Raw genomic sequence first — 18,172 nt, 5'->3', positions numbered from 1 at the left:
GTTTATGATTTATTTACTCTTTGATTTTGTGCTTCTAAGACTTCCAGGCCATCATGTTCAGAAATGATTATTATCTCTTTTTATGAGAAGCGTTGCAGCACTGTTGAGTTCGGAAGTGCCAGTGAAGATTAAAGACCTAATTTTAAAAGATGTACTTACCCAATCTCTCACACAGTTCATTCTTCTTTAGACTTTCATCTTATTACATAGTTCTTCTGGGTTTTTTTTTAGATTCGAGTGGTAAATTTATATTTTCATAACATGTTTAGGGAACCTTTGAACCTTTGGAAGAAAATAATTTTAACTTTGTTTTGTATCTTTGGTGAAATGCTGCATATGTAGCCATTAAAGGATTGCTCTCTTTTAAATCTCATAATAAAAAATATATTTGTGCTATAAAATATCTTTTCATAAAAAAGATGCATTTTTAATTTTTTCTTCCAGTTGTATGTAGAAAAATGCTTTAAGTCAAAACAATTTAGAAGATGACATGATTTCTCCTTTTGATTATTAATACTGACTTTCAAATTAGTAAGACATGAAAATTCAACAGAATGCTTTTTATTTGGCTTGGAAAGAAAGACCCTTACCCCACACTATTGAAAGTCCTAGGATCAGTGTGCTGGCCAAACAGCTAACCTGCCCTGGCTGAGTCCCTGAAAAGTAAAGCCTATTTTCCTGTTGACTTTCACTGAAAAATACAAAGCTTACTTGTACTCAAAACAAAACAAAAAAAATCTCCCGGTAAACAGTTTTAAATGAGTTAATGCATATGAAGTCCTCAATAAATGTTTGTTGCTATTGCTGTCATGGTTAGACCTTTGCCAAAGAAAGGTTTAGCATTAGCCCTTGACCAGATTTGAGCTTTGTTGGGAAGTACAGGTGCCTACAGAGCTGTTGTTTGCTGGAATGGCTTTACAACACACAAGGGCAAATTTCCCTTCACTCACCTTCTGCGGATCTTCTTAAATGTGTTCAGGAAAGGAAATTTTCAAAGTAAGCAGAGAGAAGGAAGATGAATGTTTTACAGGAGATCATGAGATAGAACTGTGTTGCTTACTATTGCTCTGTTTTGCTTCTAGCTACAAGAAAACACATGAAACCCTGAGTCATGCAGGGCAGAAAGCGACTGCAGCTTTCAGCAACGTGGGGACGGCCATCAGCAAGAAGTTTGGAGACATGAGGTACTGCGGGAAAGAACCGGGGGAACAGTGCTAAGCCTTGGCTTTCTGCTTGAAGGGAACATTATCGATTGGCTGGGCTTCTTGCCATATTTTAAAAAAAATTTAATAGATAAAAATGTTACATGGCTGATATTGATTGATGACTAAGATAAATTTTTATATTGGGATTTTTTAAAGGCCTGGTCCTAAAAATCCCCTTTTCGCTAGGACCCGACCTAGTAAAAATAGAAGATATTAGTTAGAGAATGAGTGAGATTTCCAAAGAATGTAGCACACACTGAATCTGACTAGCTAAAATTTAAACCATAAGTTAAAATATACATGCAGTGGAGCATGCTCTATTAAACTATTCTAAGTTATGTATTTTCATACATCCATGTAGTATATTTTATTTGTGCTAAATACATACATATTTATTCTTTTGTTCCAATAAGGTCCCATATAATATATACTTCTGGTAGTTTTCTTTCTTCACTTTATCAATATTTTGTGAATATCTTAATAAGTATTTATTACACTTTCAGTTTTTAATGCCCTCCTTATGATGTAACACCTTCATTTTGAATGGCTTTATTATCTTCCAATGCATAGCTATAGCAACACTTTCAGACAAATACTCTTGTACATTTTGGCTATTTCACTATTATGTAAAATGAGGGTGAACATCAAGGTTGATTTTGAACTGGGAACCAAAAGTTCTTATTGTAGGCACCAGAAAAAAAAATGTAGTATTGGCCATTTTTACTTTTCATATTATGTACAAGGAAATTATCTTCTATAGTGTTATTGGTCTTACAATTTTTGCTTGTTTAAATAACTATCATAGTTTATTTTGAATTTGGTTAATATGCTTTGGGAGATTTTTCTTTAGAAATCAGTTTCATTTTTCTCTCTAGAAACTAAATTCATTTTTTAAAAAACTTTTCAAGTACATTTTAAATTTCCTCTTTTTAAAAAAGATTCTATATGTATTTCTTTTGCCGTATCCTTAAACTATTAATTTTTTATAAAAATAAAAAGTTTTTGATACCCAGAGGAAAATATATATGTTTGCATCTTTATATTTATATTTATCTTTACATATATATTTTTTAAATTATTTTTTTAACTTCAAAAATTGTTGGATTGTGCCCAATATTCATGCACCATCTTAACAACTAGGCATTTGCAAGGCCAGAGTTAAGTAAGGACACCTGCATGAATTTGAGAATATTCTTTTATCTTCATTTTTACTAATACCACCACAACAAAAAGCAATTTAAACTTTTCAGAGGCAGGTGTGCTGAACAGGTAAACCTCCTGGATTTTTACTTACCCCTAATTTTATTAGAAATAAAATTTTCAGTCATTTCAATGGTATTGTATTATAACATTTATCTAAACTAATTAAATAATCCCTTAAAATAGGAAAGACCTTATTACCTGTTATACCTGAGAAAATGTAGTTGGCCATGTTTATAAAAATTGTTTTCTACATACTTAGTTGAAATCTTTCAGTTGAGCACTGGAAACTTGGCATACTACTGGTGACTGGAGTAGCGTTTCTGCATCTTTAGGGGACCTTACAAATGCCACTGAAGCTTGCTTAGAATACATATTCCCAGGTCGCACCTGTCGGATCGTACAAGGAGGCCTTGGGTGGAGCCTGGGAATGTGTATATGTTACTAGCTCCCAGGTAACCCGGTTTGAGATCAGGTTATGAGGAAGACAGGCATGACTTAGTTCCCCTCCCCTGTTCCTGGGTGTGCTCATTTGTGAAATGGTGATAAGAGTAATAGCATCATTGGGTTATTATCAAAGTAACAGACAAGAGTCTGCCATGTATTATGCACTCAGTAAATATTACTTTTTCTCTTATTAAGTGACCATCTCCGTTACAAGGTGACCCCACATGATGGAAATTAGGGAGAGTTCATTCACAGGAGCCCACTGTATTTCATAAAGGCTCTGCTCATTGTTTTCCCGAATAGTAAAGAATAAAGACTGTGTTTCATACATGTAACATGTTGGCCTTCGTGTTCATACACAAACTGGGTATAATATCAAGGTTGTGTTGATTACCTTTCCTCCTGTTTCAATGTGGCTTTGTTTTAGCATAATGGATAACCTATTTCCCAGGAGTTCTAAACTTTTTATTATTAATAGTTACTACTCTACAGATGCAACACTTTTATTATAAACTGTGGCTAAAAATATTGGGAAAATGTAGCCTATGTTAGTTACTTGAGATGTAAATACAACCTGAAATATTTTGAAGAGTTTGAAAAATTCAGAGCTATAGTTTTATGTAATATTTGATATTCGTATATTTCTTTCAAATTATATTTAACATTTGTATATAAATGAGGATAATTCTTAGTGAAAGCAACAACTTTTGCAAAGAAGTTTTAGTTTGAAACTATGCTAAAACAAGTAACATGCATAAAACTGATTTTGAAGTTGCTTAAGTTTAATTAAAAACTCTTAAATAAGAAAAATTAATAAGTTTTGATTTTTTGTTCAAGTTGATGTGCCAATTTATAAAATGATAGCGGGGAAATGTTAAAATTTTATCACAGACATTTTATTTTAATCTTCTTTTTGGTTAAAAATGTCATATTATTCTATATTTTTATTAGGTATGCTATAAAATTCTCTTGTGCATTCTAGGACCAAATTTCTGAATTTTTTCAAAATGATTCCTAGCAAAATTTAGACACCTTAGAAGAAAAAACATACCTCTCAGTTTTTTATTAAAATAATTCCAATGAATATTTACAGTAAGATTTTGAAAACATAGAATTTAGACCTTTTAATATTTGAGTGAAAAGCACTATGTTAGGATTTAATTTATATGTTTTGTAAAAATAAATTACATGTCCCAAGCTAAGATTTTCAATTTAACCTGATTGTCATGGAATTGCCTTGTCTTTCTCCATCCGTAAAAGAACATTATTAATACCTGTATGACCAAAGTGTTTCCCAAGAAGTTAAAATTAGTTCACATTTATGAAAGTATTCCAAAGAAATACAAGCTGTTGGAATCGTTTTTATAATAATATCAGCATCTTCTTGGAACTTCTTAGTGAATTTGTTCAAAAACTGTGATGCAATGGGGATGAAATGTTTGGAGAAGACATGCAATTTTATAAGAGAGTCCAACCCTTGCTATATATTCATGGGAATGATAGTTAGAAGCAAAACTTATAACAAGTTGGTAAAATAATCTGCAAGACACATGAAAAAGTCAGTATACTCAGAGAAGAGTGGTGAATGGTGTTTCCCAATCTTTGCTTTTGGGGCTCTGGAAAGGGGACCCCAATGGCAGCACGGTTGCTGTGCCTCCTGTGTGCTAACTGCTCTGCTTTTCTCCCCATGCTGCTGGGCTGCAGGTCTCACTCCATCGGGTAAGCACCGCGTGGCTGCGTGTGGGGCTCTGCCCGCTCCCTGCCTTGACGCCCAGGGCTTGACACTCAGGGTTTCTTTCACAGGGTGCCTCCACCAGAAAACTCGACTGTCTTTTGCAGAGAGTGCTCATGACCAGAAAAAGATTATAGGGCACTTACTGCATTTGAATTTATTTAAGTACACCATTTATCTCATTGCTGACTCATTTACACCAATTTCACTTGCTGAGCAATCCCTTAGGAATCTTTTTTCTGCACCATTTCTTCCTGCCTTGGCAGAGGTCCTTAGAATTGAAAGAAGGAAAGAAAAAAAAAAAAAAAAAAAGAAGCAGAAGAAGAAAGTGGAGATTGAGAGTGGTGGATTTTTAGGTAAAACTTCTAGAAAGTAGACAAACAGAAAATTGTTTTCTCTAGATCGTCATGTTTGTTTGAATTTCTTGTAATTGTTGATTTGTGCCGATGTTTCGCCTGCAACTTTTTGTACCTTCTGAAGTTGCAAGGGAGAAAGGTTACCAGGAAAGCACATATGTTAAGAAGTTTGCAATTGTCAGTCCCAGGCCTCTGAATTAAGCTGCCTTCTACCAGGAATCTTAGTGTGTACTTTTGTTTTTGAATTGAATTTTTCTAAGAAAACTGCTTATGTTTACAGAGATGAACAGATTAGGCAATGCTGATAAATTTCTTATAGTGATGCTTTTTAAATGTCATTTGATGAAATATTTTGCCTAATAGTTTCTAAATGGAGTGTCTAGTGTAAAAATATAAGCATCCCCCAAATTTCTTTGTCCTTTACTTTCTGTATTCTAGTAAAGTGCTGTCCATACGAATGGCCTCAGTGGATATTGTCGGGGAAGGGTGACAAATATGATCCCTGACCTTTTAGCTTCTTAGAGAAGAGAAAGCAGGGACATTGTTGAAACAAGTGAAGGGGAACCAGCAGCCAGTACTAGTGCTCAGGGGAATGGATTCATTTTGCTTCCTCCCTCTGCTCAGCCTCATTTCTGAGTGGAACTCAATAGAAAATAACAAGGAATCAATTAGAGGGAAGATGAGTCAGCTATTGTAGGGTTAATAGGATGAGAAGGCTGAATCTCTTAAACTTCTCAGGAATGTTTTTATTTGCACCAGATATTCCTGACAGTCAAACCAGAATGGATGCAGAAGTCCCTGCCCTCACTTTGCCTTGTGTGAATTGCGTTTGCCTGGTGCATGCTTCCTTGATTGCCTTATGTTAACTACCTGCCTTCCTCTGGACAGTTTCTCTACAATGGAGTGATTAGCGTCTACCTGCCTGGCTCTGCTTCCTGGGTGCTGCCCTTCTCTCATTACTGTCTTCCTGAGCAGGAGAAGGCAGTGGAGACCCAGGTTGGGCCTAGAGAGGATGCCCACAGGCTACTGGGCCCACCTGGGGGAAACCAGACATTCCCAGGTTTCCTGGCATAGGGAGCCTGCAGGAAGTGAAATAATATGCAACCATAGATCATCTCTTCCTCATTTGTACCCTTGAAAGCTGGCTGTACCCCCATTATACCGAAGGAAAACAAATATCATCTTGGTTGGGTGGGCAGGGAATATTTCAGATATTTGAAATTGCTGTTTTAGAACTGTGAATGGGGAGTTCCTCATGTACTTATATTGTCCCATCTTCTTTTTCCCCCCCTTTAATCTGCTTTTGCCCTGAAGCTACTCCATTCGCCATTCCATAAGTATGCCTGCCATGAGGTAATGTGTGTAAAATATTTTATATAATATTAATGCAGAATGTGTTTAAAATATTTCTTTGCATTTACCTGTGGAGTTTTTTTTTTTCTCCTTTATGTGGAAGGAAATTGCTGACGCGCCATGACCGGCCTCATTGTCTTTTCTGATGGCGTTCTGGAGAAAAGGCTGACAGTTCCATAGGCGAATAGTGTAATGGGCTTGGGCTTCTGGCCTGACACGCTGGCTAAAGTCCAGCCTTTCCCGTGTGACCTAAGACTATCAATCTCCCTTCTCTTATTCATACATTGCAAGAAATGAGACCTACCTCATATGGCTGTTGTGAGGCATAAACAAAGTAACCCGTGTAAAGCACTTAGCACAAGATCTAGAACATTCCAAGCACACTTGCAAAGGTAGAAAAGTGTTTTCTTATTTCAGCAGAATTAAATAGGCGCCTGGGAGAAAGTTTAAATGAAAAGATAGGAGACTGAGAGGGCTCAAGTTCTAGAAAGGATATCATTAGGACTTTTAAGGAAGATATTAAGGTGAGATCTGTTGAATAGTAAAGTGTCATTAAAATTACTGGCTGGATGAACACTTGTGGGAAAGACATTCCCAGCTTCAAGTTTGCATGGCTGAGTAATACAATCAGATAAAATCAAACTAATAGCGATAGTGTATATGGGAAAGAACGTTAGATTGGGAATCAGAAAAATTATCAGGAAAATTATCTAGTGGTATCAGTTTCATCATATTTAAAATGAGAAGCTAGAAACAGATTTACTACTCTTTCCAAGGTGCTCCCAGAGCCCTAGAGCTGCCTAGAGATCAAGCATATTATATGTTGTGGGTTGAGCACATTATAGAGGGGGCTCTGTTACTAAATAGGTTAAGACTACTAAAGCCAAATTCTTTGCAGTGCCAAAAGTTTGTAGTTGAACATGATTTGGTTAGAACTGTTTAAACAGTTTCTCCCTGTTCTCCAGCATACATTCTAGTGTAATTTGATTAGAGGAATGTCTGTTCCGTTATGCCTGATGAAGTCTCTTTTACACTGGGTTATTTGGCTAATTGGTTGATTTGGAAATTCAACCACAGCATTTGGTTCTCTGTATTTGGTGGTAAATAGACAGTATAGATTTAAGATTGCTTAGTTCATCTTTGAGGGGCTTGCTCCCTCTAGCATAAGAACACCAAATTGAGTAGTCTAACCCAAGGCTCTGAGCTCAATTATGTTTCAAATTTTAAGTCTGGGTGCCCAAAGAAGGCTTGCAATAAATAAATAAATAAATAATGGTTTTGTTCTAGGAACCAGGAATCCGTCTAATAGTGGTTTATGGGTCAAATGCAGTCCACATGAGTTTGCCTGAAGTTAACTTTAAAAACAAACATGATTTTACTTGTTGAACAGATATCCATGAACCATAGGCTTAACCATCTGCCCACCATGGGTCTGTACAGCTGATGGATGACAGGCAGTCACATGGGCAGGCTTGGCCAAACAAAACCTGCAGTGGAAGTGAAGTACCAATAAGTATATACTTTCGAGTCACTCAAGTATAATGTCTATTATATCATCATGAAACAGGGATTCTGGAGGGGTTCTCATGGGAGTTTGACTCATGTTTGAGTCATACACAAGGCTTGATGATTTTCTGGAACCTCTGAGCTCATCATTGCTCATCCATCCAGCCTGAATGCAGGTGCATTTCTGACCATGTGGAGTGTCAGAGACTCAGGAGACAATCCCTAACAATGGCAAAATTCACTAAAAAAAAAAAAAAAAAAACCTCTATATTTTCTATGTTAGTATAAAAACCATGCTTCACCCCACACCATACAGTTAAACCCATATTTTATAGCTCTTCTCCTTTATAAAGGAGTTTCATCAGGCCATTCCTGTTATTTTACTTTTTTTACACGCAAGAGAGAATGACATGTGGCTTATGAAATATAGTGATATTTAGTTGAATTATTTGACCTGAAAATGATGGAGTCCTTGCATTGAAAGCTGACATGGATACAAGAGTTAAGATACATTTAGTTCAGTTCCTGTTTCTTTAGTTGGACTTGGTGATATTTTTAATGTTAATGATGTCATTACACTGTAATATCATGTGGCAAAATCCACTATGGAAAGCCAGAAAGCACCAAATGTAGTATTTACTGCTTAAAGCAACAAGATGATATATGGATCATTTAACACAATGAATGAGCCACAAATAAAATGCTGATAGGCTGCTTGGTAAAAGAACAAATAGGTATATCCTGTTTGGGAGAAGAAATACCACATGCTAATAACACCATTTTGATCAGGCATTTGGTAGGTAATTGGGCATATTTCAACTTAAGATAATGAAAGCATTAACTTTTTGAAACACCACTTCATGTAAATTGTCAAAATGATTACTTTTTGAGGCATGGAAAAGAAAAAAAAATGAATCAAGCAAATCACTTTTGCTTACGTTATTTTTGTCTTGTCTCACATTTGCTGAAATAAATAACTTTAAAATTCCAAGTGGTAAAACTCAAACATGACATTCTTCATACAGATTTTCCATTGCTCACTAAAAAACTGAGTTGGGAAGAGGAGTATTGTGATAAAAACAAATTAATTGCTAAATGGAAAATTAAGCTATCTATCACTCCATGGACTCATTGGAAATGATTTACAGTGTACTGTGTAATTATTATAGTTGTATCATTGCCAAATGATGCCTGTATTATTTACTCTACAGTTGAGTGTTTGATGGTTTTACCTAGAAAAATTCCATGTCAGGTTCTGGTTTCTGTACATAACCTCGCAGAAATGACATATGTTTTAAAATGTGGTAGGTGGAGGTGGCGAACCCACAGGTAGCTCTGGTGCAGAGGCGATGTTTACAAATAAAGAGCAGAAAACCAAACAGCATGGTTGCTAAGACAGCTAGGTCTTTAGAGCTGACCTCTCTTTTTTTGTTATTTTAGGAATTCTCCTACTTTCAAATCATTTGAGGAGAGGGTTGAGACAACTGTCACAAGCCTCAAGGTACAGATGAAGTGAATTCTGTGTGAGTGGGTCCATTGAATCAGGACAGTGTAGTCACTGCTGCCATTAGTTCCAAAGGCAAGGCAGGGCTGCCAGCATTCTGTTCAGCCAGGAAGGCGGACCTGCGTAAAGTCAGACCTTTCTCTTCACATCGAAACCTATAAATAAAACCAGTACTGAATAGTGTTCCTGTATCCTTAGAGTTGTTTGTGTAAACCATTCAGGGATGAATTGTTCATAAAAGTGAATTGGACTTTGTGTTTACCTCTTAATCTCTTTTTGCCCTCGACAGTAGATATGTGAGAGATGATTGTGGATAGGATAAGGCCATATGAATTCTGAATTTAGAGGGTGAGTAAAGTTCAATAACAGCCCAGAGCTCCTGTGGTTTGGACATGGAACAGCAAAAACAAACTTGGTACCATGTATTATACTGCCATCCAATACCTGTCAGCTTCTTAGACTTCATTACTGAATTCACATACTGATCAGGCACAGCATAGTATGGTTATTGTGGAGGAAAAGTTAAGCCGAATCACATTTTATAATCATGCATTTGATCCCTGGGTATAAACTGAATATTAACTTTTATGAACTTTTTATAACTGAATATGAACTTTTACATGGTAGATGTTAAAAAAAAATTCACTAGATATATTGTTTGAGCATAGGCAAGTTAGCCCACAGAAGAAAAAGAGCAAAAATAAAATCTAGTCTTAAATAAAAATAAAAAAAAAAAATAAAGTCTAGTCTTAAAATGTATCGAACTTTTAAAACCAGAAAAATCACTTAAAACTATTTAATTACTAAGATCATTTTTTAAAAGGCTATCACCTAAACAATGACTTGTCATCATGACTATTTTGTGTACAATCTATTTCTCTATCCTACTGCTACTAGGAAAATTAAGAATATACATGATCTTTAACCAGATCAAAAGCCACCACATGCACATGCTGATTATTCAGCTGCTTCTGAGCATGCTCATATGTGCTGCCTGATAGTGTATGTGAGCTTGTAAATTACTCCTTCCTAGAGGTCCCAGATGCTCTTATTGATTTGGATCTGGGGGGAGTGGTGTCTTTATCTTAGGGGGTGTCTTTAACCTAGTCTCCTACTTTATTAGGTCTGTGATCGAGTGTTTAAGGCCCAAGAATGAAATTATTACTCAGAGTGTACCATGCCTTCATTGATTTCATTCACCAGCGGTTTCTAGTTGTGCAGTTTCACTACTCTGCTTGTCAACATCATCACTTATTGAGTATGCAGAAACCAATAGGAGCCATTAAACTGTCCCCCTAGTAGGGGATTTTTTTAAAAGGTAGGGACTTGCAGTGTTGTGGACATTGCTCTTGGTGGAGTATCAAAAAAGGCTCAAAAATTCCAGGAGTCAGTTTCTGAACATTTGGTTTTCAGCCTTAAACCACCCAAGGAGGATGGATTCTGTTGCCTGTTAGACAAGTTCTGACATAGGAAACATTGTACCTTTTGAGGTTCTCTTTAGAAGGAGATAAGAAGAAGCAAAAGAATAAAAAAGAACAACCTATTGTCATTTACTTTTAGGAAAATGGTAAGCTCACGGCTCACATATGACTTAAGTGTTTGATCCATACTCCTGGCCTCTCACTTTCTCAACTCATCAGGATGGAAGGTATAGAGTCTGCCCTCCTTCAGACGTGCACATAAGTAACTCAGCCCACCGGACACTAGCCTTTGTCAATCTGAAAGCAGATTCCATGCTTGTTTGAGTGTCCATGGTTTAATAAAACTCACACACCTCCCATCTCACAGCCAACCCTAATTCCTCTTCCTCTGCCCACCCAGACAATGCAAAATAGCTGATAATCATGCTTTGTGTAACACTTCCCACTTCCTCAATAATTAAAAATTTCTCATTCCTTTTTTCCTCTCTAGACTAAATAATAGATGTGTTTAACCCTTGTTCACATAGCTTATTTTCCGCCGTAGACTTTTGCGTCCTAAATCTGAATCCAAAATTTCTATTGTTCTTCAATTATGGATCCTTAGGCTGTTTTCTGCTGAGGGATTGACTCCTGAATCAGTAAGGATGAGAGGAATTCCTTGCAAGTCTGTGTGCTGCATTTCCGTTCACATGTCCTGCTTTAAGCTTGATTCTTTAAAACGCCACTGATAGGGAACCATGGCCATCTGTGTGTTCTGTGAGAAATAACGTTCTGCTGTGAAGTGAGGCCCGCTCCTGCCATCTTCTCACTCATCAGTCACGTGCCATGTGGCCTGACACGTGTAGCAAATCAATTGTTCTTCCTTTACACCCAATTCTGTAGATAGTTTGTTTTCCCGTGAAAAACTTTCCAATCCTAGAAAATTTACTTCTGCCTATATCCTTGCAGCGTATTAATTGATGACACCGCAGCTGGTGTCACCTGTACTATTCCATCCCAAACAAACAAACACGCAGATGCAGAACCAATTTCTATGAAACCACATTAGGTATATTCTATCATGTTCCAGTGAATCATGAGCAACTGCATCCTTTCCAACCATTGTGCGTCCATGTCAAGCAGATCATATGTTTAGTGCATCTACTTTTTGATGAATATATTACCTGACCTGAATCAACACTTATTTAAAAAGGCAAGATATATTATACTTTTTGTATCTTTGTGTCTTCTCAATCAGCTTTTTTAGTATGAGAGATTAGGAAGCTCAACTCAGCAATTCAAATGAAATTTTATGCAAAGAACAATTTTGGGGACAAAGGGACAAATTCTTGGATGGAAAAGCATTCATTATGCAGGGGAGGGCTCAGGGTTCAGGAGAGGTTTATTGTTCACATCTTTGTGTAAGCAGGTCCTCGCCTAAAGTACTGCAGTAGGCGTTCATTAAACCCACATGGTTAGGAAACCCTTTTATTCCATCCCCTCTTTGCCAAATTGATCTCTTTCAAAGCAGTTCCCTCCTTCTTTATTTTACTATTGTTTTGAAAAAAAATCAAGAAGTGGGAGAGAAGAATGAAACAAAGCCCAGAAGAAAAACATCAGTAATTGGTATTTGCCTGATTCAACATTGTATATGATTTCTATTGCAAAACAGAAGCAAAAGAGCACTTAAATAAAAAAAGAAAACGGAGACAGAGTATGGGAACTGTTAATACAGTAGATTACATTGAATTAATCTTATTTGCTTCTCTCAGGAAAGAGATACGCACAGGGAAAAACCATATAGTTGAAAGTATCCCTTCCCACCTCTTCCCAATGCTCGGAGAACAGAGTGGAGGAGGACCAATGCTCTCTGCCAGAGGCCCACAAACTCAGCCAAACCCAGCTGGTCACCTACTTTTGAATGACTCGGAACCTGAGAATGTTTTTTTTTAATGGTTAATAAAAGCAAAATAAAATTAATATTTGTGACATGTGAAAATTAAGTTACATGAAATTCACATTTCCATGTCCACACAGTCTTATTGAAACACAGCCGTGCTCATTTACTTCCATATTGTCTGTGGCTGCCATCTACAACAGCTAGCTTAAGTGTCTGCCTCAGAGACTGTGTGGTTCCTGAACCTAAAATATGTGCTATCTGGCCCTTCATGGACCACAAGCAGAGTGGAAAAATTCAACTTAGTAACTGAATTTAAGAGGCAGAGAGAGTTTTTTAGTGACAATTGGAGAAAAGTGTTTGTTTCGTAGTGACAAAACTGCTTTGAAATGCTAAGTTTTTTAAAAGGGCAGGCCAAGTGGCAGGGACACATTCCCCAGTGTTGTTTATATGTCTGCGAGTGATCACTTTGGGGACAGTGAGGTGTAGAAATCAGTTGGCAATAGCAACATTATCTATTCTATATCTTCCCTTTCCTCAAAGTGTTTTTCCATGTTGTGAAAGACAATGGAAGTAGAAGGCTAACGTGATTATTAATAAAACTTGCATTAAGCATTTTGGTCTATTAAATATTCTTTTGAAGGGCTTTCAATAAGTATATTTTTCAAGATACTTAATCATATTTTTAAGTTGTAGGTTAATTTATTTATGTTTCTATTCTTAGTCAATAACAAGTACCAAGAAGAGAGTCTTGTAAAGCATCGTAACTTTGCATTTTGAGGAATATTCCTACTATAAAGGCAATGGCCTGGAAAGTTGTGAAATTACCAGTGCTTAAGACTTGATCACTCTTCAACTTTCAAAGTCAAGACCAGAAATTTTGTTCCATTGAGCCACTCTGCCTTTTCAAAAGGCATTTGTCAGAAATCCCCATTGCCTTGCTAACTTGCAAGTAGAAAACCTAAGTTTAAGTCACTGAAGGATGTTTATACATTTGTAAAATTGGAAGAATTAACCTAAAATCCATTTCAGTTTTCATTAGCTCTGTTCTCTGGGTGAGTGGGGGTAGATGTTGCAAGTCCTCAGATCTGATTATGCCCCTGAAGGGACTGGAATCTTAGATGTATTAGAGATAAAGAGAGCATTGCTGAAACTGTGCAAAATTAATGTTTGGAATCCTCTTCCAAAACCCAATTATGAATGACATTCTAGCACTCTGCCAAAAGGAAACTAACTTCTCTACATTCTTTTGCCTCTAAAAAGTATTCCTGAATTTGAAAGTAATCAAACTTTTTGGCATTCTTATAAAAATATTACAAAAATGATAGGGAACGACTAACTGCATGTTTCCATATCTGCTTGTTTCAGACGAAAGTAGGTGGGTCCAACCACAGTGGAGGCAGTTTTGAGGAGGTCCTCAGCTCCACGGCCCACGCCAGCGCCCAGAGCTCAGCAGGAGGCCCCCGGCGGGCGGAGGAAGAGGAGCTGCAGTGCTAGGTCCAGCCAGCCTGGCCGCGTCCACAAACCAGCCACTGCCTGCGCATATCCAGAAATGAAGACCAAAATCCCACTGGGAAAAACCCAGGCCTTGACGTTAAAATGGCCTCTCCAGAAAGTTTAATAAAATGATTTCCATTTGTATTTGTGTTGACTATGGACCACTTAACCATCACACGTCAGTATTCATAGATTGTCATCTTTTGAAATGTCCCACCTTGAGCAGGTACACAATTGGTCATGACTCTTGTCTGTGTCATTCAATGTATATTTTCCAAACATGTAACTACTATTTGCTTTGATCTTCGCTTGGCCTCCTTTGTGATGTGCATGTCCTTGAAGGCTGGGTGAACCGTGGGGACAGACAGGATGGAGCTCTTCATGACTGTCTCCAGCAAGTGGGCGACTCACTGCAAATCCCATCTAACTACTTGTGATCTCCTTCCCCTACATCAATTATGTATGTTTATTTAAGCAATTAAAATAATTGGTTTTAATGTTGACTTTGAATTCTTAATTCCTTTAAGTCTTCGGGGCTATCGATGACCTTAAAGGTTGGTAGCTATGATGCTGCAGATGCTATCTGAAATGAATTTCTGTTCATTTGGTGAACGTGAGAGGATATGAAAGTAAATATAACCTCAGCTAGCTACCCTGAGGATAGCTAGGATGGTAAAATAACCTTTAATCTAAAATTGTCTCCAGTATACATAGAGTAGTAGTTACTGAGGTAGGGGATAGCTAACAAAATGGCAGAAGAAGAGTTCTGCAACCCTTTCCAGCGTGCAGATTGTTCACATGCGTGAAAGTATCTGGATTTTATTAATCTGCTCAGATTTCTGTGGTAACTTTTACCTTCCACATTATTTGCCTCTCATTTCTTCTTCTAAATGGGAACATACATTTGTTATTAGGTAGCAGGGATATAGCTTTAAGACACATTTGCAAAATGTACCCTGAATTAAAAAATCACCATTTTAAAAGCCTACATAATAAGACATATTTGTTAGTATGTTAATTGTTCATTTGTCATACTTGTTATTATAGAAGTAGCTATATATGACATTGCGAAATAAAGCCCATCTGAAAAATTCGATTCTAATTAATGGAGCATGACAATCTGTATAATCTGTACACCTAACTGAAAATCAAACTGGTGCAGGGCCACATACCTTCTGGGGCCTGGATCCTAGCAGAGGGAACGGGGCTGTACACTTGAACCAGTGTGGACAAATATAGACAACAAAGCCCACCAGCAGGGATGTGGGCATTCTCCCTAACTTGTCCTTCCAGCCTGTTGGTGCCTAGCTGGGCAGGATGCCAGGCCCGCCCAGCTGTGCCCACTGGCCCACTGCAGCATGCAGGTACTCAGTCCCTCTGTGCCCGACCTGCAGCTGCCAGGTGAGTTTGAAATGGTCGGCTTTTGCAAACTTGCTGTCACCTTTTTGACTACATTCAGCACACGTGCACTGTATCAGATAAGGCAGAATTATGGTACTTTAAACAAATATCTTCATTCACCAACCAATTTCTGCACACAATAATCTGAGCCTTACAACCTAAAAACACAGCATTAACATCAGATAGAATTGACTAAAAGGGCTGCAAAAATAAATATAAATTAATTAAATTGAATAGAAAAAGAATCAAGAAAACTAGCATTAACATCTCAAAGCTTCCAATACATGTTAGCTTTTTATCTTATTAAACCATTCATCAAAATTCTGATTTCATCAGTTTGGTAAAAACCATACTGACATCACCTCTATTAATCTAAAGACTTTTTATTATTCACTGTGACCTGGGAGGCAGTAAAGTGTTTCTCAGGCACTAAAAAGTATTTGTACAAAAGGGACATCACCTTTTACTAACAAACCAAAATGACTTCAGGTCAACATCATTTATATGAAAGGATACCTCAACCAAAAATGTACAGTTGACCTTTGAACAACATGGTTTTGAACTGCAAGGCTCCACTTATATGTGGATTTTCTTCCACCTCTGCCCCTAGAAACAGCAAGACCAATCCCCTCCTCCTCCTTTCCCTTCTCAGCCAACTCGATATGAAGATGACAAGGATGAAGACCTTTATGATGATCCCTTTCCACTTAACGAATAGTAAATATATTTTCTCTTCCTTGTGATTTTCTTAATACTTTATTTAGCTTATTTTATTGTAAAATACAGTATATAATACATATAGCATACAAAATATGCATTGACTCCTTATGTTATAGGTGAGGCTTCTGGTCAACAGTCAAAATTTATATTCAGATCTTCAACTGTGCAGGCTCTAACCCCTGCGTTGTTCAAGGGTCAATATTTCAACTATCAAAAATTCCAATGTTACTACAAAATAAACCGACTTTTAAAAAAGTAAGCCATTCTGTTAATTTGCTGCTTTTTAATACTGTTGCTATGAGAGAAAATAGCTGTAAATTTACAATGCAACGTTATCTTACAACTCATAAAGATTATGACTGTTGGTTAGTCATGTCAGCAAAGCAAATCTGCATTTTACTCTAAATTACATTATCCTAGAAATCTGATCTTGAACCATGGAAAACAGAATAAAACGCATGCAGCATGACACGCTATGCCATCGACAGTGGTGAGAAAACCCAGGAATCTAAGCTGCTCTGCTGCCACTGTTCATTGTTCCAGAATCTCCTGTCAGCTTGGAAGTTGTTGAACCTCACTATAAAATGGTGCATAAGGTTGTGAACTTCAACCCCATCACTCTCCTCTCCCTTAGTAGGAACTTCAAGTGGGAGTAGGGATGATAAAGGAAGGTGGTAGTAAGGTTAAAAAGTGATTTAATATGAAATGTGAAACAACATTGTCAAACCTGGCATTCAAATATAATTTCAAACTATGATAATTATTTGGCAAAATCTTACGGTTACTTTTGAAAACTAGGAATGGTAAAACTCTTCATGCTACATTTCTACTTGAACTCATACCACCCTCATACCATAGAGGGTATATATCAAGGCAAACCAAAAAGAAGTCTCTCACAGAAATCATCCCATCTCACCTTTGAATATGAAGACTGGAAAATTACTTAAATAAAAATTCTGAGTACAGAGGATGCCTTTTCACAAAGCACTTCATCAGTCATTTGCCCCCAGAGCATGTATCACCACTACATGGCTTTGAGATGAATCAACATTTTTCAAATACAAAGGCATTGAGAATTATGTAACAGCTGGTGAAATGGCAGTCTACAGGGGAAAAATAATAATAAGGAATTCTTTTCTGTTGAGTTCAGCCCAAGAATAATTATTTACTGTGCATTATAATTATAGGGTTTGTTATTCAGAAGACCAATTCCAGGCAAGTAGCAGGTTATCTTCCAAGGGGAAAAAAATATAAGTATTAATACTCAAGTCTTTGTAGACAATGCTGGTCGATTCAATAGCTATCTTCTTTTATTGATCTTCATTTTGTTCTTGTCTTATTAAATGAGATTTTATTTATAGGACTATTACATTTTTTTCTTTCTGTTTTGACCTCAGGAAGGAAAATTTAGGGCTAATTGAGAACTCCAATGTGGTAGGTAGATGATAAACTGAGATAATGGGTCAATGACTATTATTGGCTAGTATAAAGTCTGATGTAGCGCCTTCCAAAGTCTCTCTGTGAACTGTGTTGGCTATTTATGAAAACTACTGCAGACAACATTCAAAATAAAACTCCAATGCCACAGAAAACCTTCTGGTTATAAATACTTAAAACTTTATCTGGGGTTATTTTGTGTGCACGTTTTCATGCCAGGAGAATAAGCCTCCATAACACTGATAGATAGGAGTTTTTTTCCTACTAACCATATCTCCAAAGATAATCAGACTTTGCACTTTGTTTTTCAATACAGAGCAACTATACGTACACATGTGTGTTGCCTCTGAAGAGATCATGCACCTTGCTTCCTGCAGATTGGGTATCCATGGATACTGCAAAGGGTTTCCAAAGAAACGCTCCTAGAATGTTCACCATGCCAGCCGCAAAAGTCTTGTTCAAATGGAAACTGACATTTGAATTAAAGGGACAGGCATCACTGTGCCACACCAAAATA

At 37.0% G+C, this 18,172-nt stretch overlaps 1 protein-coding gene across 6 annotated transcripts in view; it reads left to right on the top strand.

The window, feature by feature from the left end:
* Window positions 1-14,600, top strand: part of TPD52L1 (TPD52 like 1) — a 377,442-nt gene extending 362,842 nt beyond the window's left edge. For 2 of the 6 annotated variants that reach the window (XM_076002992.1, XM_012777510.3), the window contains 5 exons: window positions 1,083-1,184; window positions 4,557-4,571; window positions 6,255-6,293; window positions 9,240-9,300; window positions 13,969-14,600. In XM_076002992.1, coding sequence (XP_075859107.1) covers window positions 1,083-1,184; window positions 4,557-4,571; window positions 6,255-6,293; window positions 9,240-9,300; window positions 13,969-14,097 — 346 coding nt within the window. In that variant the 3' untranslated portion in view covers window positions 14,098-14,600. The remainder of the gene's footprint in view (window positions 1-1,082; window positions 1,185-4,556; window positions 4,572-6,254; window positions 6,294-9,239; window positions 9,301-13,968) is intronic. The other 4 variants (XM_012777511.3, XM_012777512.3, XM_076002993.1 and 1 more) reach the window with 4 other exon arrangements.
* Window positions 14,601-18,172: the final 3,572 nt, after the last annotated feature.

Source organism: Microcebus murinus, chromosome 5 (genome assembly GCF_040939455.1).
Source record: "Microcebus murinus isolate Inina chromosome 5, M.murinus_Inina_mat1.0, whole genome shotgun sequence".
Taxonomy (NCBI): Eukaryota; Metazoa; Chordata; class Mammalia; order Primates; family Cheirogaleidae; genus Microcebus; species Microcebus murinus.
Note: the sequence above shows the minus strand (reverse complement) of the source record. Positions and strands in the feature narration are given on the sequence as shown.